Source organism: Caretta caretta, chromosome 4 (assembly GCF_965140235.1).
Source record: "Caretta caretta isolate rCarCar2 chromosome 4, rCarCar1.hap1, whole genome shotgun sequence".
Lineage (NCBI taxonomy): Eukaryota > Metazoa > Chordata > Testudines > Cheloniidae > Caretta > Caretta caretta.
Window position 1 is genome coordinate 128,757,356 of NC_134209.1, and position 25,932 is coordinate 128,783,287.

Consider the following 25,932-nt stretch of genomic DNA (forward strand, 5'->3'; position numbering starts at 1 on the left):
TTAAAAAAAACAATGCAGATGTTCAAACACCTTTGAATAAACACTGATCAGGTGTTCTACACATGGTAATAATTTATCATATAAAATTAAATTGAGAGGGAAGAAAACGAAGTATTTAAAGGGAAGAAAGCGAAGAAAGAAAGGATACAGCCCTGGGTAGGAGAATGGACATAAAGAGGACAGGTAGTGTAGATACCAGTCTAATAGGGGATACTGGCAGTAGAATGTCTGTGCCTAATCGGGTAAAGAATGTGAGAGAAGCCAAACAGCAAAAATTAAGATGTTTGTACACGAATGCGAGGAGCCTAGGTAACAAAATGGAGGAACTAGAGCTACTGCTGCAGGAAGTGAAACCAGATATTATAGGGATAACAGAAACATAGTGGAATAGTAGTCATGACTGGAGTACAGGTATTGAAGGGTATGTGCTATTTAGGAAGAACAGAAATAAAGGCAAAGGTGGTGGAGTAGCATTGTATATCAATGATGAGGTAGACTGTAAAGAAATAAGAAGTGATGGAATGGATAAGAGAGTCTGTCTGGGCAAAAATCACATTGGGGAAGAAAGCTACTAGAGCCTCCCCTGGGATAGTGCTTGGGGTGTGCTATAGACCACCGGGGTCCAATTTGGATAAGGACAGAGACCTCTTTAATGTTTTCAATTAAATAAATACTAATGGGAATTGTGTGATCATGGAAGACTTTAACTTCCAGATATAGACTGGAGGACAAGTGCTAGTAATAATAATCGGGCTCAGATTTTCCTGGATGCATGCGATAGCTGATGGATTCCTTCACCAAGTAGTTGCTGAACCAACAAGAGGGGATGCCATTTTAGATTTGGTTTTGGCGAGTAGTGAGGACCTCATAGAAGAAATGGTTGCAGGGGACAACCTTGGTTCGTGCAATCATGAGCTAATTCAGTTCAAACTAAATGGAAGGATAAACAAAAACAGATCTGTGACTAGGGTTTTTAAAAAGGGCTAACTTTAAAAAATTAAGGAAATTAGTTAGGGAAGTGGATTGGACTGAAGAACTTGTGGATCTAAAGGCAGAAGAAGCCTGGAATTACTTCAAGTCAAGGTTGCAGAAACTATCAGAAGCCTGCATCCCAAGAAAGGGGAAAAAACTCATAGGCAGGAGTTTATAGACCAAGCTGGATGAGCAACCATCTCAAAGAGGTGATTAAGAAAAAGCAGAAAGCCTACAAGGAGTGGAAGATGGGAGGGATCAGCAAGGAAAGCTACCTTACTGAAGTCAGAACATGTAGGGATAAAGTGAGAAAGAACAAAAACCATGTAGAGTTGGACCTTGCAAAGGGAATTAAAACCAATAATAAAAGGTTCTATAGCCATATAAATAAGAAGAAAACAAAGAAAGAAGAAGTGGGACCGCTAAACACTGAGGATGGAGTGGAGGTTAAGGATAATTTAGGCATGGCCCAATACCTAAACAAATAAATACTTTGCCTCAGTCTTTAATGAGGCTAATGAGGAGCTTAGGGATAATGGTAGGATGACAAATGGGAATGAGAATATGGAGGTAGATATTACCACATCTGAGGTAGAAACCAAACTCGAACAGCTTAATGGGACTAAATCGGGGGCCCAGATAATCTTCATCCAAGAATTTTAAAGGAACTGGCACATGAAATTGCAAGCCCATTAGCAAGAATTTTTAATGAATCTGTAAACTCGGGGGTTGTACCGTATGACTGGAGAATTGCTAACATAGTTCCTATTTTCAAGAAAGGAAAAAGAAGTGATCCGGCCTATTATAGAGGCCTATTAGTTTGACATCTGTAGTATGCGAGGTCTTGGAAAAAATTTTGAAGGAGAAAGTAGTTAAGGACATTAAGGTCAATGGTAATTGGGACAAAATACAACATGGTTTTACAAAAGGTAGATCATGCCAAACAAACCTGATCTCCTTCTTTGAGAAGGTAACCAAATTTTTCAGACAAAAGAAATGCAGTGGATCTAATTTACCTCGATTTCAGTAACGCATTTGATACAGTTCCACATGGGGAATTATTAGCTAAATTGGAAAAGATGGTGATCAATATGAAAATTGAAAGGTGGATAAGGAACTGGTTAAAGGGGAGACTACAACTGGTCATACTGAAAGGTGAACTGTCAGGCTGGAAGGAGGTTACTAGTGGAGTTCCTCAGGGATCGGTTTTGGGACCAATCTTATTTAATCTTTTTATTACTGACCTTGGAACAAAAAGTGGAAATGTGCTAATAAAGTTTGCGGATGACACGAAGCTGGGAGGTATTGCCAATACAGAGAGGGATTGGGATATCATACAGGAAGATCTGGATGACCTTGTAAACTGGAGTAATAGTAATAAGATGAAATTTAATAGCAGAAAGTGCAAGGTCATGCATTTAGGGATTAATAACAAGAATTTTTGTTATAAACTGGGGATGCATCAGTTGGAAGTAACAGAGGAGGAGAAGGACCTCAGAGTATTGGTTGATCACAGGATGACTATGAGCTGCCAATGTGATGTGGCCGTGAAAAAAGCTAATGAGGTCTTGGGATGCATCAGACGAGGTATTTCCAGTAGAGATAAGGAGGTGTCAGTACCATTATACAAGGCACTGTGGCCTGCATTGTGCAGGAGGTCAGACTAGATGATCATAATGGTCCCTTCTGACTTTAAAGTCTATGAGTCTATCTTAAATATCAATGAAAAATTCTTGGATTATTATAAAATAGGGGTCCAATCCTCCAACCTTTGTGCACCCAAATTCCACTAAAGTCAGTAACTGTTTTGGATGTACAAGAAAGGCAGAATTGGGCCCCTTAGGGATATCACTGATTTTGTTGTTGTTGTATATTAAATATACATACAATTTCAAACATATCTTTTAAAAGAAAGACAAATTCTGCAATAAGTCACTACAGAGAGTTTTATTTCTAGGTATTCGTGCATGTTATGGTAAGTATATGATTTTTCATATTTCTTCAAGTTTAATGAAGATCCAAAACAATGAGTTTACAAGAATAAGAACGGGATTAAATAGTGTTATATTTTCTTAGTATCCATATATAGCTATAAACAGTCACATAAATAGAGTCAAGTAGACACAGAACTATATCCTGTCCCCTGCACTATCAAGAGAAAAAAAAAAACAGGTTGCTGCAATGTAATATCTTGGACAACGCATCAAAAGCTGCAAAAATAGTTTTTCAATGGCTTTAGTGACCTTGTAAGAGCTTCCAAATTTTAAGTGCACGCATTTTTCTAAAAGGTTCAGGATTCTGGGAAAAGTAGCATTCACCTTGCTTGTTCAGAGTACCAGTATTTTAGGTTAGCAAATCCAAGAAGATGAACAGCTGTAACACGTTTATCTGCCACACAAGTGAGCTGTCATTGTCTTTACACTGCCGGCTTATCAATGCCATCATCAGTGTCTTTCAAGTGTTCTATCTTATGGCTTCTGCATTAGAGGACAGCTGCCTACTAGAATTCAATTGCTTATCTGGTTGCACTGACTATCATTTCATAGCAGTTTAGGATGCTGCAAGATTATCACTTTCACTGAATTCAAAGTAAGGACATTAATTTTCCTAATATAGGTTAATATTAATTTACATTGTAGACATGAAAAAGGAATGTGTCAAGATACAGTTTTATATTAAAAACAAATACAAACACTCCCTTTAGAAGAAGGAAATAGAGATTAATTTCTTTAACAATTTTTTGCTTCACCCCAGTTTATTACGGCAGGATTTTCTAAGAGAGCTGGGCTGCTTGCACTAGCTGGTTTTGCTCATTAAGTTTAGGAAGAAAGTGCATTAAGTTATCTGCATGCATGTGGATGTGTGTTAATATAGCATTTTCATGGGCTCTTCAAACAAAAACACAAAGGTAGGACAAAATTTTGTGTCTGCCATTTAACTACACAGGAAATTTGACTGCAGTCTCCTAAAGTACTGCAGATCAGTATGAATCCAGCTCACATAGGTAGTAAGAGAAAGTTACTACCCACTGAAGACTTATGTAAGACAAATAGTAGTCTCAGTCCACTTTGTAGTGGACAAGTGTCCATGTAATAAAAACCACTTGGAAGCCTTGTTGGCAACCATCAGAGGCGGGAAGGGACATAGAGACTAAGCTACCCACTCACCTCCAAAAGAGATCTCTTCAGAACAGGGTTGAGACACACTGGCAGAACAGTGTGGGGAAGCCTGCATTGCTGCCGCCCATGCTATACCTGTCCTGTGGAGAAATAGAGGACTTCAATTTCCAGGGCTGTCAGTCCAGCACCTTTCACATTACAAGTGTAGGAAAAAAGAATAGTCTCAATGCCCACTTGACAGTTATTGGGTACTATAAAAAGCCCCCCTTCTTTATAACGAATGTGGCCAATTTTATGTCTTCAATGGAGTTTCATTTACTTATCCCAGCAATGAGTTGGGCCCTTGTTTTGCGAATTTCTGCTGCTCTTGCTGCATCTGCCGAATATTTAACAAACTTAGCAAATTTAACAACTAAAGAACTAGAATATGCAGTACAAAAGGAAATTAAATTCTGTGGAAAATAATCTCTCAACCCCAAAGTGGACAAGCACTCACCAAGCTCCAATATCTTAGCCTTGCAAAAATTCATAGATGTTCAGAACGTACAATGATGCGGTCTTCACTCTGGATAGTCTCACACTCTGGTGTGTATTTCAAAGCAAATTTCTCTCTCTCTCTCGCTGTCTCTCCCTGCCCCCATTTTAAGACAGAAAGTGCCTTCGCCTGCCCCTCCTGACTGCTTTGAGGAGAGCATCTGCGCACAGATTATTCTAATACAAGAGTAGTCCTTTTTCATTCTTGTCCCACCCTGCACATTCCATAGCTGCATTTTGTTTTATTACTGTGGTGATTCAAATGTGTTTATCCTCATGAAGCAATTACACAGTCAGAAAGCCAAGTTTAAAAAAAAAAATATCTTCCATTACTTCTTGCTGCTTCCAGTGGGGAAAACCGTTTTTCCACCCAGCAGGTTTTAGTTTGACACCCATACAAATAATTTGTATATATCAGAGTATAAGCCATTAAAGAGAGAAAAAGAGAGAAACCTATTTGAAATACATAAATAAATTATTCTTTTCAGCGTCGTGATGAATCTAATGTTTTACTGGATCAAAAATAACTTTCCTAAACCTTACTAATGCATGTTTGTCTGCTTCCAAGAGCAATCTCTTTGTAACATTCAGAGGCATCACATCTTTTTTTTGTCAGGGGAATGCACTGGTGCTAGATTTAGATACACAAGATAGGCAGGTTGCAGCTCAACTGTTTTGTTTTACTAGGAGTTAGCAGTACATGCCAAAGTATCTAGGGAAGGCCTGTTTACAAGAACTATTTAGAGCCATTGATATTACAGAACTTCATCTAACAGCAATGTGAATTTTGCAACTGGATCAAGAGCTAGGATATTGCCCATAAAGTGAATGTACATATGTGATCCAGAGCTGGTAAAAAGCAAATAGGTTTAGCCAAAAAGGATTGGTAACAACTGTATAAAGACTGTGACAATTTCTCCCCATTAGAAAAAGGGACTTGTTTTAAAATATCAACATATATTAAATCTCGTGTCTTAAAATCAGGCTTTCCGCATCTCAGCTCTCCCAGTCTCTTACACAACAAGCACTACAGAGCAACAGCACAACTAGTCTTCCTGAACTCATACTACTGTGGGCAATAATGTCAAATTTAAAAAACTAAGCAGAGTCAGGCTGGGGTCAGTAACGGGAGGAGACATCTCTAATACAAACTCAAATTCTCATGGAATTTCTCCAAAGCGGGGAACAACAGAGGAATTGTTCTGGCAAAATTCTAAATGTGGATAATTACACTTTGCCTGCCTAAGATTCCACCTGCTGTTTTAACTTGGTAAGTGTCCCTCAAATCCCCTTCAAACTGTTGTGCACTGTTGCTGTATGCTGTTGAACAGTTTCTGTATTTCACCCCAGAAGTGGGTCCACTCCTCAGTAGTAATTCCTGTGTATAAATTCTGATTCCACAGACCTTAATTGTGCAAAACTCTCATTCGCTTCACTCCCATTTGGTATCTCAATGAGGTATGAAAGGTTGGCCAAAATGTTTTTAAAAACTTTGGTAAATATACTTGGGATCCTTCTGAATGAAAGGTGCTATCTAAATGTAAAACTTAGACATCAAAAGCAGTTACTAGAGTGGGAGAATATGTTATAGTGATGAACACACTGTAAGAACCTAGACAAAAGAGAGCTACAAAATATTCCAACATTAAATGTACCATCAACACCAAAGAAAAAAAACATGCAGTTTAGCGTAAGTTATATAAAAACTGGACACTTTAGGAAATACCGTAGCAACACCATCACATGCACATATATGGTTGGTAAGAGATGCATTTTGCATTCAATACATATATACATGAGAAGTCTCATGGCCTTCAAGCTAGCCTTAGGATAAAAATAAAACAGGCTGGCTTTTCCAGATATTCAGAACCTTGAAAATGAATTTAAAATTTTAGCTTACTCAGAGCAGAATGCACATAAGGGAAAAAAGGAAAGTTATTCCAGTCCCGGCTGATTAGGAATTTTTTAATGTATAGTTTTATTACATTATCATATCTTAAGTCCAGATGATTACCTCCTGTGAAAAAAATTCATGGTAGAGGAAAGGTTGTCCTTGGGGAGTTTTCTACACACCTTTCTTTTGAAGAAGAAGAAGGGAAATAGAGAATCACAGAGTCTGGGGAGGAGGAAGCATGCAAACACAATGGATACCTAGGATGCAAGAGAACATCTGAGGCCAGCCACACAATCCAGGGATCCTCCATGTTGGTTACAGGGTGCCCTTTTCCCCTACACAGAAGGTTGGCTCTGGAGGAAAGCATGCTACCCTGGCTGGCAGGGGTGGAGGATGAATTGATGTTATTTCTAGCACTAACTGCAACATTAAATTTGCACAGTCACAAAGTGAGCAGCCCATGGAGAGCGACTGCTCCTCCACTCTGTTGAGTGAATGCAGTTGGGCTTCCATGGGGTTGTAGGGATGGGGAAATATGCAGCAGAGCTACCAGTCCCCCATTTCTGTGTCCTCTTCCCTGAGATGTCCACTTTTGCTGTCTTCTGCCCACACACATAGCAGTAAGCATCAAGCCTTGGTAAGCCAAAATACATATTTTCTGGTGAAGAATATATAAAAAATGAGGTTTTAAGAAAGCTTTTGGAAATATACTTTAACTATCTCTCAGAAAAAACAGATGTATGGTACTTCTCTCAAGAGTGCCAGTCCAGCAATTTCGAGAAGGCCTCAGAGATTGTAGTTCCCATTCAATAGTAAAAGAAAGCAGTGACTTTTAGACAATTCAGGGAGCCATGTTCACTCTTCATAATTATTGGTTAGTTTAATTTAAACCAAGTTTGTTACTTTTCTATTTATATATTCATCTCTCCTCTTAGTCCTTCTCTGTATTGTTAGATCGTCAAGATGTAAGCTTTCCCTTTGATTGCTGATTCTTATTTTAATTAATTTTAAGGCCCTTAATGCTATATGGCTTTTGTTGCAACCAGAGATCATGTTCAGAAAAATATAGAATTACACTGCAATTTTACTTTAAAGTTCAGTCTTACTCCAAAAAACAAAAGGGTTCTTTTGGGGGGTTTTTTAAACTGACGATATGGGGACAAGAGAGGGAGAGGGTTGCTTATTATCATTCTGCAATTCCATATGAAAGGTACAAGTAAAAATGTTTAATTAAACTAACTTCCCTCTAAGCTGTGTGGCCATGCAACAGGCTATCAAGGAATGTGCAGGTGCGGAGAAGCACCTCTCCCCTGGCTCCAGTTCCGGAGCTGCCGCAGGTGGGAAGAGACGCTTTCCCCCGTCCCGGGCTGCTGCAGCGAGAAAGGTCTGGGGGTGTTCTCTCTCCCCACCACAGTCCTGGGGCAACCTGCACTCCAACCCATCCCTGGCCCCACCCCAGAGCCCTCACCCCCAGCCAGAGCCTTCACCCCCCTCATCCTAACCCTCTGCCCCAGCCCTGAGCCTCCTCCTGCAACTCAAACCCCTCAACCCCGGCCCCACCCCAGAGCCCTCACACCCCTGCACTCCAACCATCTACTCTAGCCCTGAGCCCCCTCTCACACCCCAAACTCTCATCCCTGGCCCCACCCCAGAGCCCACGCATCCAGACAGAGCCCTCACCCCCCTGCACCCCAATTATCTGCTCCAGCCCTGAGCCCACTCCCACACTCCGAACCCCTCGGCCCCACCCCTGCCACACATCACCTCCACATTGGCGCACATAACAAAATTCACTCCGCACATGGATGTAAAAAATTAGAGGGAACATTGGCTGCCAGTCCTAAAAACTTGACCTGGAATCTGAAAAGGAAGATGTGCTCTTTCCAACTTATGCATTTTCACAACTTAGTTAACATATCTAAGTTGTGAAGTGTGAGCCAGAATAGAATGCTGCTCACTCCCCCTCCAGAGAAACTGTATTAATTCTCTGGGGCTAAAAGTAAAAAGTAAAGCAGTTTGGGGCCAGAGACCTTACGTTCCCATGTGTTTGTACAGTCCCCAGCAATCCTGACTTGCACCAATATGAATAATAAAGTCAGCAAATATGGCTTTAACTATGAAGAGGAGAAAAATATATTAAGTAATAACAAGGTGCCATATTCATAGACACTTAACAGCATAGGAAAGGCACTTGAAAGTGTTTAAGAATACCTTGAGACTTTTATTATAATCCAGACTCACCTAATATTTAAGACATTTGTACTCTCATTTTATGAGGTACAAGTGGCGAAAAAGAAAGGGCATCATTACTTTGACTTCCAATTATATTGGAAAATATTTCAGGATCAAGTTTCAAATGTTGGCACCTTAAGAAGTTGTCCAAATCCCGTTACACGGAGATTCTGTTAAATGTCATAGAATATCGGGGCTGGAAGGGACCTTAGGAGGTCATCTAGTCCAACCCCGTGCTCAAAGCAGGACCAATCCCCAATTTTTGCCCCAGATCCCTAATGGCCCCCTCAAGGATTGAACTCACAACCCTGGGTTTAGCAGGCCAATGCTCAAACCACTGAGCTTTCCCTCCCCCTAAACATGTACGATGTTTGAAAACTGGACCTCAAGAATATAGACATCTGATAAAAATCTACTAGTGTTGAGAATTTCGACAAACATTGGATTTAGATGAATTAATTAAATTAGTGTTTTAGGAGGTACAATTAGTTTCAATATTTACAGTTTGGGAACTGAGAAACTAAGGTTCCTACTTTGGAAAACAGTCCCCCTAAATACTACATTTGAACCAGGCCTCTTGGCACTACATTATAAACAATAACTAATTAATGCCTCTACACAGCATTCACTCTCTATTATACAGTATGTTAGTTGAATACAGCTTTAAGGGCTTAGTTTATGAACATATGATCAACCATCTTTTGTACAGGTTTCCATAGGAATCCATTTGGAATAATTACATAACTGACTTAAAAAGAAAAAGCAAGCACTTTGCTCAGTTCATTAAACCCATTGTTCCAAGAATGCCAACCCTATTAACACATGAGGAATGTACAATGAAAAACAGGGCAGGAAGCAATAGGATAAAAATAGGCTTGGACATAAAGAAGAAAAATGCATATTTGGGGGAAAAAAAAAAAAGGCAAAACTTAGAAAAATGTCTTCCTCCCCACTGAAAAAAAGACCAATACATACATTAAAAATACCTCAGGGAAGATTTAGCTTTTACTCTGCTCATTTATGTTGGTCTTACAAGACTTGATTTTGCTGTTTGAAAAGAAGTGAAAATATACAAGTGCAATCTACCTCTGAGATGCAAAGACACTGAGGCAGATGCAGGTTTGCAAATGGATATTGTGAACTCTCAGAATTGAAGATTTTGTCTAAATCAATGGGTATCTTACCCACATTTTAATGTTTTTTTTAAAAAAGGTCCTATTTATCGCAATCTGGACAATTTCCTTTTAATCTAGTGCAGTTATTTCAATTAAAAAATAGTAGCACGAGAGCGAAGAACTCTTATATCCCTTAAACAAGCACGAACTGTATACTAGGCTCAGTAAATCATACATATTAAGCAAAATCAGATATTCAGTCATCCAACCACACCAAATACCAATGGGCTGATATACAGTATAATGGATTTGGGTCACCAGTCCTCCACTGACAACAACAGCTCTGAGCTGAGTCCTTGATTCCTGTGCAGTTCGCACTACTGGATCTGAGGTTAAACCCAGCAGAACTAGCGAAGTGCTGATCAGTGTGCACTTTACACTGACTGAAAGACTTGGCTAGTCACCTTTCCACCTCCCCACCAGCGTAAACATTTTCTTTATTCTTGCCCATGTGCAAGGTAGAGGAAAGGAGAAATCCCCACCCTCACGCCTTAGCTTCCATGGAGAGGAAGCAAAGAGACTGTCCACACTAGCTTTTACTTTCACTTCTGGAGAAAGGGGTCTTAAGGTTTCAGGGGAAAAACAATGTTTAAATGTCTGTAATAGCTCACATTATTATATGGGGAAGGGAAGTCAGTCTGAGACCAGCAATCCCCCTCTTAAGGGCACAGGAGAAGGGAAGAAATGAGGATACACAATGGAACTGCCACAAGAAGAGCTGGAAGAAATACAAAATCCAACCAAGAGGTAGGCTATTTAGTAGAGAGGAAAGATGGTTGGGGTGCTAGTCTGGAACTTACGAGAGCCAGACCTTGGTTCAATAAGAGAGCACAGATAACTCTGGGGGTTGCACAACGATTGTCATCTTTGGAGTCTATATGGGCAGGCCTCATTTCTTCACATTGCAGTCGTACTTAGAGGCTCCAGCCACATTATGCTACAAACATATCTATGAATTTACAATCTAAGTATAAAATGAGAGAACAGATAAATGCAACGAACTGTCGTGGGAGGGTGCACAAGGTAATGATAAGTTTATTCTGATCAGTAAAACTCACAGCACACCAGTTGCCTAACCATTGTTACTACACTTCCTCTGTTCTCTTTCATGGTTGCAATTCCTATGGGCAAAGCTGTCTGAAGCTCTCACAAAAGTCTGGAGATTCTGGATGCAGTACTACAGTCCTAATAAATTGCCGTCAAACCCTGGACCAGACTAGTAACTGTACCAGAAAGACAAAGAATGGGCCAAACATGTGCTTTGTCCCAAAACTACTTTTTTTGGTGTGGTGACAAATGAGACATCAATTCTGGATGTTTTTTTTTTAACGTTATCTGTTGGTTTGTTTTAAACAGCAAATACATAAGGGGGCACCAGAGAGAGGCAAACGTGATTGGGAATTCTGATTAACTGTAGTTTGGATGAGTGACAGCATGATGCATATAGACCCCTTCCCACAACAACTGAAAATCCAACCAAAGAGGACTGATGATAGATTACAAATCCCTTTGCTCTAACAACACAGAGAGATACTCTAGGTATTTCCACTAGATGTTTTTTCTTCAGAAGGGCAGGATTTGACCTTGAGAGGATAAGAAGGGTGAGATATAGGGGACAAACCCAAAAAGAATACTTTGAAATGTAGGGTTTTTATTTTTAATAATTCCTGAAAAGACTTAAAAGTCACGGGAACTTGGAAATTCCCCAACCACAAAAAAGGCAAGCCGATAAGCAGGACACAGTGAAAGCTCCACAATAGCCATTGGGAACAGTTTCAGCTTTGGTTTTTATTCTGGTAATCTTTTGAGGCATTGAGTACGGAGAGTTTCCCACTTTAAAGGTGACCTGTATTTGTTGCATAAATGAGCTAACTTCCCTTTATGAGATGAAGGCCCCAAATAGCTAACAGGGCCCTCAGCCTGGCAGGATCTTTCCACTCCAGTTTTTCACAATGTCACATGATTTTTTAAACCTGGCATTATGTTATCTTACGATTTTTTCATTGTATTGTATTTTAAATGGTTGTTCAGGGTCCCAAGCATCTCCCCAGGTCTTGGGAGGGTGGGCACTTTGCTGTCATTATTATTATTATTATTATTACAGATTTTGAACTTTTATTATATTAGGTTACTCTTACATGGGGGAACGTTGGGAAGGAATCTCTTTTGCCAGCAGTGAGTAGCGCACAGAATAAGACACAAGAGAAGTCCTTTCCTATTTCTGATGATAAAAAACTTTAAAAGATCAAAAATAAAGTTCTACCATTCCTGGGATCCCAACCCAAAATGAAAGTCTTCTTTCCAATGTATAAACATTGTAACATATACTATTCTCAGGATGAATTTGGATTTTCTCCCACTTCACCAGTGGCCACTGCTTTTCTCTCACTTCTTTTATGCATGCCAGCTTGACCCTGTTGTGTACAGAAAGATGGTCCTGTGCTGAGGATGCTAGCCTAGGGCTTGAGAGACCTGGGTTTAATTACCAGCTCCATCACAGCCTTTCCTGTGGCAAGTCACTTAACCTTTCTACACCTTATTTCCCCATCTGCAAAAAGAGGATACTACTACCTAGCAACATCCCTGAGGGGTAGAGAAGATAAATAAATTAAATATTGTGAAGTGGCGAGATACTACAGTAACAGGGGCCATAGAAGTATCTTAGATAGATGGAAGGAATCTTGGATATCATTCATTCCCCATCTACTTAATGCCTCTGGAATAGTTCCCTGTAAACCTGACAGCGAAAGCGAGGTTGTGGGCTTCGCTCCTACCTGGGTCACCCCCAAACATTCAACATGCCTGACAGTTCGTTCAAGTCCATCACAGTTCCACAGAGTCATGTCAGTGAGCTCCTGTCCCACAGTGATGTTTTAGCGTTCAGAGTGAATGCTACTAATATCAAACCACTAATGGAGCAAGGAGCCAATCTCTAGAGCATCAGGTGTGATAGGGGTTCCATTATACAGTATGCCATAGCTTCACTAAACATCTCTGATTGTTTTACACCCTAAAGAAAATAAAAACAATAAAGATTAGTTTATAATCTGTTGCACATTGAATGCACCTCTTACCCTTGCTATGTGAGGCATTCAGTAGACAAAAATTTCATTTTTTGTTCTTAGCATAATTTCTCCAGAGCTCAGAATGAAAGATAAAACAAATGGAGATCAACAGATTCACAACATTTCTGATCCTGATCCATTAAATGTCAGATTCTGATGCTATATTACTCATGTTGAATAGCACCTTACTGCTCACCAATCTTCTCCAATGTAACTAATAATTTCCCATGTGGAACTATATCAAATTCCTTACTGAAATCCAGGTAAATTAGCTCTACTGCATTTCTTTTGTCTAAAAAAATCAGTTCTCAAAGAAGGAGATCAGGTTGGTTTGGCATGATCTACCTTTTGTGAAATCATGTTGTATTTTATCCCAATTACTGTTTACCTCTATATCCTTAACTACTTTCTCTTTAAAATTTTGTTCCAAGGCCTTGCATACAACTGAGGTCAAACTAACAGGCCTGTAGTTTCCCGGATCACTTTCTCTCCCCTCCCCCCTTCTTAAAAATAGGAACTATATTAGCAATTCTCCAGTCATAGGGTATGACCCCCAAGTTTACCAATTCACTAAAAATCCTTGAAATTGCAAGCCCAATAGCATGTGCCAGTTTCTTCAATATTCTTGGAGAGAAAGTCTGGACAGCAGTTTTGCTTCAAGCAGAGATGCAAAATATTAAAAAAAAAAAACAATAAGTAGTGAGTAGTAAAATTACATATGAATATTCAAGGCATGGAAGTATTATAAGATGGAGAAAGGGATGCGTTGTACACAAATTGAGCAATATGTCTGCCCAACACTTCATATATTCCTCTAAATAATAATAAATTTCAATTGTACCCTAGTAGTTATGTCAAAGGCCCAGAAAAGAAAATAAAGACAATAAGATCTATATTCTAGAATGGTGCAAATGATCTGCTCATATAGCCATAAATAAGGGGTGGGCCCATACCATGAAGTGCCAAACCAGACATGTTTTTCCCCAAAGCTCAGGGGTGTTGGGATCCAGTGTTTTGGTTTGCCCCTGTCTCTAATGCAAACATGCACACACTGAAATTGTAAGAAGACTTAACTACTTAGAAACCGCGACATTATGAAAATAATTCTGATGGCATACTAAATTGAAACAGGACAATATTATATATTAGTGTTTCTAAATAGATTTCTTAAAACCATTGCAGAAACAAAGAAAAAGGAAGATAAGTATTCTAATTGTTATAGCAACTTTGTTCACAGGCACACAGGCACAGCTGAGTATTTTATGGGGGGGGGGGGGAATATAGGGTATGCTGATATTCCTAAATTATCTCAACACAGTGGAACTAGTCCAGGCTTGGAGATATACACGGTTCTACTCATTAACCTCATGATTTTTGTTCATGTTGAGATTTATGCCGAGACACTATTTTCTAAGCAGTTATTCTATCTGCTCTCCCATTGACCGTGGTAAAATGGTCCAAACGCTCTTGGAGTTTCAACGTGTACATAGAATGTGTTACTGAAAACAAAAATAACTGGATTAAAAATGTCAAACCATGATTAAACAACAAACGTGAGTGTTTCCAAAATAAGAACAAAGGTGTGTGTGCATACATACATATACTGTATGTTTACTAGTGTACAGCAAGGATAGAGGGCCTGACCCAAACCCCGCAAAGCTATTAACCTCACTGGGCATACAACTGGGGCAATATACAGTGTGTAATATCCTGTGTGGTCTTCAAAGAAGGAATAAGTAATAGACTATGTTTGAGAAAATACACAAATTTCATACAAAGTGATTACATAAAAAACAGCTCCACTGTTTTATTTCAGAAGCCTATTATTTGTATGAGAAACAAATTACTTTAAAACAGATATTAAAATATCATTTTCATTATTTCCTCATTCTACCAGTTTATTTTAATGATTTTGTGATAAAAATGATGCATTCAATGACAGAGGTTATATCTGAGAGGCTCCCTTAACCCCACAGGAAAGAATAAAAGCTATTCCAGGGCTCCCTGGGCACTAACAAGTCGACTTAATGGCATATGTTTGTAGAATCACTCAAGTGGGGAGTCTAGTCAACCTTACCACCTCGTCTCACCTGATATGGGGTGAAATCCTGGCTCCATTTTTCAATGGGGGGGATTTTTGCCTCTCACTTCAGCGGGGTCAGGATTATACCCGTGGAGACTTCAAGACATTTTGCCCCTAAATCAGAAATTTCTTTTCAATAGAAGAACACAGAATGGGGGACCTGCTGAGCGGAAAAGGGCTCCCTTCCATCTAAAGTAGTGGTTTTCAACCAGGGGTCCAGGGCTCCCAGAGCGGCCATGAGCAGGTTTCAGGGGTTCGCCAAGCAGGACCGGTGTTTGACTCGCTGGGGCCCAGGGCAGAAAGCCAAAGCCCTGCTGAGCAGGGCTGAAGCCCAGGGCCCTGAGCCTGCCACCTGCGCCTGAAGCATAAGCCTGAGCATTTTAGCTTCCTAGGGCTCCCTGTGGCATGGGGCCCTGAGCAATTGCCCTGCTTGCTACCCCTTAACGCCATCCCTGGCTTTTATATGTACAAAACAGTTGTTGTGGGACAGGTGGGCGTGGAGCTTTTATAGCATTTGGGGGGGCCTCAGAAAGAAAAAGGTTGAGAACCCATGACCTAGAGCACAAATGCGGACTCATCAGCCCTTCCAGTTCCAAGGCAGTTTTGCCCGTCATCTTCATCATGTAATCAGAGGAGGAGTATGGCTTTGGATGACAGCCCAGGCTCATGCTCTTACAGGTTTTAACGGATGTAAACACACAGTCAGACAGCAGAAGGAATGGCATTTGCGAACCAGGTGGGCAAGTGACTTGGGTTTTTTTTTGTTTTGAGTTTAAAATACAGCTGGTTTCTAGAGTTCTGCAAGCTGCAAACTTTGCTGTTTATTCTTCTGCTTTAAAATAGTCATTGCTCCTGCTCAGAGCAATAACAGGGATATGTGTACACAGCAAATAAATATAGTCAAGGACAGGCTATCCCAAGTCTGTGTCCATTAATTTCGCTCTCAGCAAAGAAATAAATGTGCTACCGATGTCCAAATATTCCCGAGTACTCAGAAGCCATGACAATTGGTGTCAAACTGGACAAATATTTCCAGCGGGAGAAATTTAAATTGGTAAAGTTTTGAGGTTCTTACTTGAAAATGAGATGAAAATATAGCTGCCTACTAGCAGAAATTAAAGCTGGTATGGAAATTTCATAAGAGGAATTAAGAGACAGCCTGGAAACTGGCCAAAAAGAGATCAAAGCAGCTTTAGCAGCATGAAACGAGGATTCAGCAATACACAAAAGAAGACTTCAAGGCAGAGATCCACATTAGATTAGGCACAAACCTGCAGTTTGGGTACAAGGTTAAACAAGCCACGGATAACTCGAATATGTTCTTGTGAGACTTAGGCCCCAAATGACAGGAATTTCAAAAGGGTCAGTTTTATATGATTTTCACCATCCTTGTCACAGCTGAAATAGAAATATTTTGGATCCAGCCCAGACCAAGAACTATAGGAGTGGATTTGAATCCAGGAAATTGAATTTAACTCCCTTCCTCAACCTCAGAGGATTATTGAATTTGAAGTTCTGATTCAGGGACATCTTTAGTTGAATGTCAACATTAAATGTTGGAATTAAATGTGGAATTCAGAGGAATTACATAGACATAGAATCATAGAATATCAGGGTTGGAAGGGACCTCAGGTCAATATTGGTACAAATATGAGATGCATTAGATCCAGGCCACCTAAAAATAGTGGGAAGAAGAGGTTCAAATATTGAATCAAAGTGATTACACACACATGGAAACTAATGGCAGCAAGTGGCTTTAGAAGGAAGATATGGTGGAAGATTTAATAAGTATAATTCTCCGGGGGTACAGGCAAGGTGAGCATGCAGAGTTTCTCCAGTGCTGTTCAGTACACTTCAAAGGTGGAGCAATAAAAAAGACAGAAACAAAAGAAAATCAGGATTTCTTCTTCTAATCCAACTAAGAAATAGGTTGCATTACATTGGTGCAACACAACATTGATAGTACAGGATGCCAACTTCACCAAGAGGTGCCTTGTTTGTCAATTACTGAGATAAGGGGCTCTACTAGCAAAATGAATCTGACGTTGAACCTTCACCCAGTCCCTTGGGCTCACCCATAATTCTCGTTAAAGAAAAAAAACATGGTGGGTGGGAGTGTCAAAAGCACTCTGTGTTGGCTTAACACTGCTCCAGTTGAAGTCAGTGGGGGAGTCCCAGCCCTGTGTGTGTACGCAGAGTCACTTAAGAGTTTAAAGGATTTATTTGCCATGAACAGATGATTGATTGATTGGATGCAATAGCTAGTTTTTCATAATGGATCTGAAAAGTGGATGTCAGCGAGAAGTGGATCCAGAAGATAAAAGACAACAGCAGCAGGAAGGACCAAGGTAATTGGTAATTGAAAGCTGCTAAGATAGCTGCACGAAAATCTTTTTTGAAAGATGGTGAAACATTAATAGCTTTTCATCACTGTCATGGTCAGAGTGTGTGAGCAGATTTAATATTTGGACTGGTGTTATTATGGGAGTTATGTAAGGCTGATTTAAAAATCATACCTTGCATCTACAATCTTCTAACAGCTCATAAAAACAAGTACTGCGAGGCATTCTCCTGACAGCTTCTTTGCTACCCCTGGGTGACATTGTGGTTCATGCTAAATCTTCTGAATGGGAACTAATGTTCTGTGATAAGCTCAAGAATACTGAAGTGAAATTGAACACAAAGCAATGTGAGCTATTTCAGAAGCAGATAGCCTACATGTCATACAATCTGCACAGAAGAAATTTTCACTGACAAATCACAACTGAAACAATCAAAGTCTGGCCAACTTCCCGAACAATTACAGATGCACAGCGCTTTCTAATGCACTGCTCCTACCACAAAAAGAAGGTATTAGGCTTGATGCAGGAATTATTGAGTGAAAATCTATTACCTAAAATTCATTTTTAGGCTCAACAATACAGAAAAACTACTAGTAACTAGTAAAGTGCAAACGTAACCCCTTTGAATGGTCAGATTGTAATCTGGTGCTGGCAGAGTGAGAGAGGCATTTATGACTGCTCCAGTGTTGGCTTACCCTTCTTGGGGGTGGGGGGGGTTTAAATCCCTTTCCTACTACACAGGTAGTACAGATGTACCTGCTCACAGATTATAAGTGGTTTTGTTGCAAGTGCAAGAAATAGAAATAGAGGTAGGAACAGAGCTGGAACATTGCGACAGTAAATTCTGCAGAGAGATTTATTTAACCAGAAAGGCACTTTGGGCAATAATAAAATCCATTAACAATCTCTATTATTTGTATGGAAGGATAAATATGCACACATAGACCACTGGATTTTTACATAAAAAGTGCCACTGATACATAGGAATGCCTACTGGCAAATGAAGATTTTGCATGACAACTGTCTGCCTTTTCTTTAACAAAGATACAGCCTAACTATGATTCTCATCTGAAAAGTATAATCGCCAAGCAACAAAGACCCAGCCTCTACAAGTGCCTGAATCTTATGAATTGGTTGGTTTAATTGAATCAAATGTTTTTCTCTGCTGTGTGATATGGAAGGCAGCAAACATGCAGGAATGGTGGGCTGATGGAGATCGACTCATAAGAAAAAGGTGGATAAATGCTGGTATTTCCTTCCCCCACCCCCACACACACTATCACTACATGTGACAGCAACTCAGGAGTTCAGCTCCATGTAGAAGGGAAGAGGAGTTGATGTAACAGCCATTAAATAAACTGTTCCCCTTTCAGGGCAGCATAGCTGGCAAAGCAAGACACATTGTAAGTTCCAGCTGGCCTGAGCAGCAATAAATTCCCTTCCTGCCCTGTGTAGAATTTGCAGCAGCACCAAGCTGGAGGTATCCACCAAAGCGACATGCTGCCAGTGGGACTAGAGAACAGGGGAGGGAGCACAGAGGCAGATGGAATCTCCATGGTCAGCCAAAGATCTACTGTATTTACTATGCTTTTCTCTTTGAGTATTAGCTGACTTCCTGACCCCTTCACAGCACTGCTAGTCTCACTTCTCTAAGCCCTGGTCTACACTAGGACTTTAGATCGAATTTAGCAGCGTTAAATCGATTTAAACCTGCACCCGTCCACACAATGAAGCCCTTTATTTCGACTTAAAGGGCTCTTAAAATCGATTTCCTTACTCCACCCCTGACAAGTGGATTAGCGCTTAAATCGACGTTGCCGGCTCGAATTTGGGGTACTGTGGACACAATTCGATGGTATTGGCCTCCGGGAGCTATCCCAGAGTGCTCCATTCTGACCGCTCTGGACAGCGCTCTCAACTCAGATGCACTGGCCAGGTAGACAGGAAAAGAACCGCGAACTTTTGAATCTCATTTCCTGTTTGGCCAGCGTGGCAAGCTGCAGGTGACCATGCAGAGCTCATCAGCAGAGGTGACCATGATGGAGTCCCAGAATCGCAAAAGAGCTCCAGCATGGACTGAACGGGAGGTACGGGATCTGATCGCTGTTTGGGGAGAGGAATCCGTGCTATCAGAACTCCGTTCCAGTTTTCGAAATGCCAAAACCTTTCTGAAAATCTCCCAGGGCATGAAGGACAGAGGCCATAACAGGGACCCGAAGCAGTGCCGCGTGAAACTGAAGGAGCTGAGGCAAGCCTACCAGAAAACCAGAGAGGCGAACGGCCGCTCTGGGTCAGAGCCCCAAACATGCCGCTTCTATGATGAGCTGCATGCCATTTTAGGGGGTTCAGCCACCACTACCCCAGCCGTGTTGTTTGACTCCTTCAATGGAGATGGAGGCAATACAGAAGTAGGTTTTGGGGACGAAGAAGATGATGATGAGGAGGTTGTAGATAGCTCACAGCAAGCAAGCGGAGAAACCGGTTTTCCCGACAGCCAGGAACTGTTTCTCACCCTAGACCTGGAGCCAGTACCCCCCGAACCCACCCAAGGCTGCCTCCTGGACTCAGCAGGCGGAGAAGGGACCTCTGGTGAGTGTACCTTTTAAAATGCTATACATGGTTTAAAAGCAAGCATGTGAAAGGATTACTTTGCCCTGGCATTTGCGGTTCTGCCTTTGCAAAAGGTTTCTGGGGAGGGCAGCCTTATTTCGTCCTTCATGGTAGGACACTTTACCACTCCAGGCCAGCAACACGTACTGGGGAATCACTGTAGAACAAAGCATTGCAGTGTATGTTTGCTGGCATTCAACCAAAATCCGTTCACGCGGTGGGAGGAGGCAAAATGCGACCTTGTAACGAAAGCACATGTGCTATGTATGTAATGTTAACTTTCAAGGTTTACCCTGAAAGAGTGTAGCCACTGTTTTATAAAATGTGTCTTTTTAAATACCGCTGTCCCTTTTTTTTTCTCCACCAGCTGCATGTGTTTCAATGATCACAGGATCTTCTCCTTCCCAGAGGCTAGTGAAGCTTAGAAAGAAAAAAAAACGCACTCGCGATGAAATGTTCTCCGAGCTCATGCTGTCCTCCCACACTGACAGAGCACAGACGAATGCGTGGAGGCAAATAATGTCAGAGTGCAGGAAAGCACAAAATGACCGGGAGGAGAGGTGGAGGGCTGAAGAGAGTAAGTGGCGGGCTGAAGAGAGTAAGTGGCGGGCTGAAGACAGGGCTGAAGCTCAAATGTGGCGGCAGCGTGATGAGAGGAGGCAGGATTCAATGCTGAGGCTGCTGCAGGACCAAACCAGTATGCTCCAGTGTATGGTTGAGCTGCAGCAAAGGCAGCTGGAGCACAGACTGCCACTGCAGCCCCTCTGTAACCAACCGCCCTCCTCCCCAAGTTCCATAGCCTCCACACCCAGACGCCCAAGAACACGGTGGGGAGGCCTCCGGCCAACCAGCCATTCCCCCACAGAGGATTGCCCAAAAAAAAGAAGGCTGTCATTCAATAAATTTTAAAGTTGTAAACTTTTAAAGTGCTGTGCTTAAAGTGCTGTGTGGCATTTTCCTTCCCTCCTCCACCACCCCTCCTGGGATACCTTGGTAGTCATCCCCCTATTTGTGTGATGAATGAATAACGAATGCATGACTGTGAAGCAGCAATGACTTTATTGGCTCTGCAAGCAATGATTAAAGGGAGGAGGGGAGGGTGGTTAGCTTACAGGGAAGTAGAGTGAACCAAGGGGCGGGGGGGTTCATCAAGGAGAAACAAACAGAACTTTCACACTGTAGCCTGGCCAGTCATGAAACTGTTTTTCAAAGCTTCTCTGATGCGTACCGCGCCCTCCTGTGCTCTTCTAACCGCCCTGGTGTCTGGCTGCGCGTAACCAGCAGCCAGGCGATTTGCCTCAACCTCCCACCCCGCCATAAACGTCTCCCCCTTACTCTCACAGATATTGTGGAGCACACAGCAAGCAGTAATAACAGTGGGAATATTGGTTTCGCTGAGGTCTAAGCGAGTCAATAAACTGCGCCAGCGCGCCTTTAAACGTCCAAATGCACATTCTACCACCATTCTGCACTTGCTCAGCCTGTAGTTGAACAGCTCCTGACCACTGTCCAGGCTGCCTGTGTACGGCTTCATGAGCCATGGCATTAAGGGGTAGGCTGGGTCCCCAAGGATACATATAGGCATTTCAACATCCCCAACAGTTATTTTCTGGTCTGGGAATAAAGTCCCTTCCTGCAGCTTTTGAAACAGACCAGAGTTCCTGAAGATGCGAGCATCATGCACCTTTCCCGGCCATCCCACGTTGATGTTGGTGAAACGTCCCTTGTGATCCACCAGAGCTTGCAGCACTATCGAAAAGTACCCCTTGCGGTTTATGTACTCGGCGGCTTGGTGCTCCGGTGCCAAGATAGGGATATGGGTTCCATCTATAGCCCCACCACAGTTAGGGAATCCCATTGCAGCAAAGCCATCCACTATGACCTGCACATTTCCCAGGGTCACTACCCTTGATATCAGCAGATCTTTGATTGCGTGGGCTACTTGCATCACAGCAGCCCCCACAGTAGATTTGCCCACTCCAAATTGATTCCCAACTGACCGGTAGCTGTCTGGCGTTGCAAGCTTCCACAGGGCTATCGCCACTCGCTTCTCAACTGTGAGGGCTGCTCTCATCTTGGTATTCATGCGCTTCAGGACAGGGGAAAGCAAGTCACAAAGTTCCATGAAAGTGCCCTTACGCATGCGAAAGTTTCGTAGCCACTGGGAATCGTCCCAGACCTGCAACACTATGCGGTCCCACCAGTCTGTGCTTGTTTCCCGAGCCCAGAATCGGCGTTCCACAGCATGAACCTGCCCCATTAGCACCATGATGCATGCATTGTCAGGGCCCATGCTTTCAGAGAAATCTGTGTCCATGTCCTGATCACTCACGGGACCGCGCTGACGTCGCCTCCTCGCCCGGTATCGCGTTGCCATGTTCTGGTGCTGCATATACTGCTGAATAATGCGTGTGGTGGTTAATGTGCTCCTAATTGCCAAAGTGAGCTGAGCGGGCTCCATGCTTGCCGTGGTATGGCGTCCGCACAGAAAAAAGGCGCGGAACGATTGTCTGCCGTTGCTCTGACGGAGGGAGGGGCGACTGACGACACGGCTTACAGGGTTGGCTTCAGGGAGCTAAAATCAACAAAGGGGGTGCCTGTACATCAAGGAGTATTTCAGGCAGGACTGCACGGAGGGTTCCAATAAGAAATGGTGCACCTAAGTTATCGTTGTTATTGGAACAAGGAGGTTAGCCTGGCCTCTGATTGATACATGGCTAGATTTACCTCGCTGCACCTTCTCTGTGAGTGACTGCAGTGTGACCTAGAGGAATGAGTCCCCTAGACAGGGGAGGAGGCAAATGAGTACAAAACAAATCTGGTCTATTTCTTGTTTTGACCCACTCCATCTATCTTTTACATCTTTGGCTGGCAGCAGACGGTGCAGAAGGACTGCATGCCATCCACATCTCATGGCTGCTCGGCAGAAGATGGTACAGTACGCCTGCTAGCCATCCCCATCTCTTGCCTGCCTGGCAGAAGATGGTGCAATACGACTGCTAGCAATCCTCATCTCTTGCCTGCCTGGCAGAAGATGGTACAGTACGACTGCTAGCAGTCCGTATCGCCTGCCTGCTCACCATAAGACGGTTCAATAGGACTGACTGCAGGACTAAAGAGAATGACCTGGTCAAGTCACTCCAAATGTAGTCCCTGCGCCCATGTCTGCCCAGGCGCTCCCAGCCGACGCGGCCAGGAGCACCTCGGACACGATGAGGACGACTACCAGTCGTATTGCACCGTCTGCTGCCAGAAGGCAAGGGGTTACTGCTACTGTGCAGCAAAGCCGTACCGCGTCTGCCAGCACCCAGGAGACATAGGGTGACGGTTACCTGAGCGGGCTCCATGCTTGCTGTGGTATGGCGTCTGCACAGGTAACTCAGGAAAAAAGGCGCGAAATGATTGTCTGCCCTTGCTTTCACGGGGGGAGGGAGGGAACGGGAGGCTGACGATATGTACCCAGAACCACCCGCGACAATGTTTTAGCCCCATCAGGCATTGGGATCTCAACCCAGAATTCCAATGGGCAGCGGAGACTGCGGGAACTGTGGGATAGCTACCCACAGTGCAACGCTCCGGAAGTCGACGCTTGCCTCGGTACTGTGGAAGCGCTCCGCCGAGTTAATGCACTTAATGCACTTAGAGCATTTTCTGTGGGGACACACACACTCGAATTTATAAAACCGATTTCTAAAAAACCGACTTCTATAAATTCGACCTTATTCCGTAGTGTAGACATACCCTAAGCAGAAGAGTAGCAAACCTAACAAAGCCTCTGAAATAAGTGAATACTTTTTTCTCCTTCCATGGCTTTTTTATGCAGAAGAGGAACTCAGGCTCATGATACATAGCTTGGGACTACATCGAGAATCACACTCATGCAACTTAAGGGAAAACTAGGCCCAGAGCAATTAATTATGTGACACAGCTAATTACTTTGAGTAAGGTACAAACAGAGGAAATCGATGAAACATTAAAAATGAAGATTCTTTTTTCTTGCAGTCAATAAATACCGTTTCCTGTGATCCGGGGAGATCAAATGTGGAAGACAGGTGGTCTCGGGATTATGAGTTGATTAAAGACCTCAGGAGGGTTGTTGGATTACTGGTTGTGAAGAAATATTAGGATGACAGGTATATTGCTTATCTTTGAGTTTCTCTCTTTTTGCGACTGTCTATTTCACTGTGTAAATCAAACTCCATACATCCTTTCCTCAGTAAAAACCATGCTTGTTTGGGGTTTGTTTTTAAAATGAAATAGCAACAAAAATACAGCAAAAATATGCTATGCTCTACAGAATGTTCACAGTTTTCAATGAGTGGATCTTTGATGGTGTAAAATCTGAATAAGTGAAATAAAATATGTAATATCCTCTATTATCCTCTAGTAATTATGTGAAAGAGCATGTGTATCTAATTTGAGTTTTCTTCAACTAAGGCAGGAATTGGCCCACAGTACACAGCAAATCAGGTCAACAATGACTCCCCATACAGAATTTCATCAGAACCACCACAGACAGCTTTGTGTGGGAATTACACCTCTCCCTCTAGTGGCTGGTTCACAGGATATGAGTCCTCTATAGCTACCAGCTAAAGGAGTTACTCCTCTAGTTCAAAGGAAAAAGGCTCATTCATTTTGGCAACGAAGGCCATCGGTTGTCTTCAGTGGTGACCCTTGATGGCAGCTGTTTGTGAAAAAGGCCAGACATTGCTGGTTCTCACTAAAAAGAGCATGCAGCTGAACACTATTCAACTCCCTTTCGAACATTTTCAGAGAGACACACTACCATCAGCTACAAGGATGTTGGTTTGCAGGCTTCTGTGGGGTTTCTAGACAAATTCAAACACAGAAGGCTTTGTAACTCTGAGTGATGGTTGCTAGACTGCATAACAAATCAACACAAACCCTAAGTGGCAAGGAAAGAAACACGTATGTCATTCAGCTCTCCAACCATGCTGCACTGATCAGTTGCCTTGTTCCTCTCTGTCTCAGCTACCTGCATTCCATTACTCACATATCTTCACCCTCATCCTGAACAACAAAGAGTCTGCCTTGGCTTCTGCCTCTGTTAATTGGTTAATGATTAATACAGAATTGGTGTGGTTTTCATAGTTGCCCTGTACAGTGTTTTGTATTGGAGTGTAAAATTAGTCAGGCATCAGATTGCATAGAATGGTGCAGTTCACAAATGGTAGCTGAGTGATGTTTTTCTGAATGCTTTGAAAAACATAATGTTAAAAGGATAATCTATGATATTCGTGACTGTTCTGAAGTTGGTGGTAATTTTTATGAAGAAATTACAGAATTGAACTCTGAAAATGGCTAACCTTGGCAAAACTCAGGTTGTGTGTCTAATTTAAAACGTTCAAAAGCGCCCTATGCCCTACATGTTATCAGATTGTGTCTGTGTGCACGTGAATGTGTACTTTGGAGTTTGTGGCAAACAGTCATTTTTAAGCTACAGGTTTCAAAGAAAAATTTGGAAATTTTTTTGCAATATTTCAGAAAGGAAACATCTTTAACTGTCACCCATGCAGTACTTATTTTACTAAAGAAAATCACATACACTCCATTGTCCTCTGAAGAGTTAGTGTGCCACTCTGGAAAAAGAATTCAATCATCAAGTGTGAAATGCAGGAATTTTAGTCCTGTTATATGGGCAAATCTCAATGCAACCTGAACTACGGAATCACTAATGACACCTCTATAATGGCATGTACAATAGAAAAGGTCATAGAGGAGTTTTTAAACTAAGGGCTGGGGGAAGAAGGTACAGAAGTGTGGAGGAGCACACAGTTCAGACAAAGACATCCTTCAGGGAAGGATTTATTAAATGGATTCTCAATATCCTAGTAAAAAGAAGTTGATAAAGTACAGGTAGGAACTGAAGAGAAACGGTCACAGAA

At 42.1% G+C, this 25,932-nt stretch overlaps 1 protein-coding gene across 7 annotated transcripts in view; it reads right to left on the reverse strand.

The window, feature by feature from the left end:
* PPP2R2C (protein phosphatase 2 regulatory subunit Bgamma) overlaps positions 1-25,932 on the reverse strand; it is a 303,929-nt gene that overhangs the window by 196,323 nt on the left and 81,674 nt on the right. For 3 of the 7 annotated variants that reach the window (XM_048848927.2, XM_048848926.2, XM_048848931.2), the window contains one exon: positions 4,140-4,231. The exons of the other annotated variants lie outside the window; for them this stretch is intronic. In XM_048848927.2, coding sequence (XP_048704884.1) covers positions 4,140-4,206 — 67 coding nt within the window. In that variant the 5' untranslated portion in view covers positions 4,207-4,231. Of the gene's footprint in view, positions 1-4,139; positions 4,232-25,932 lie in introns of those variants that run through there. 7 annotated transcript variants of the gene reach the window in all.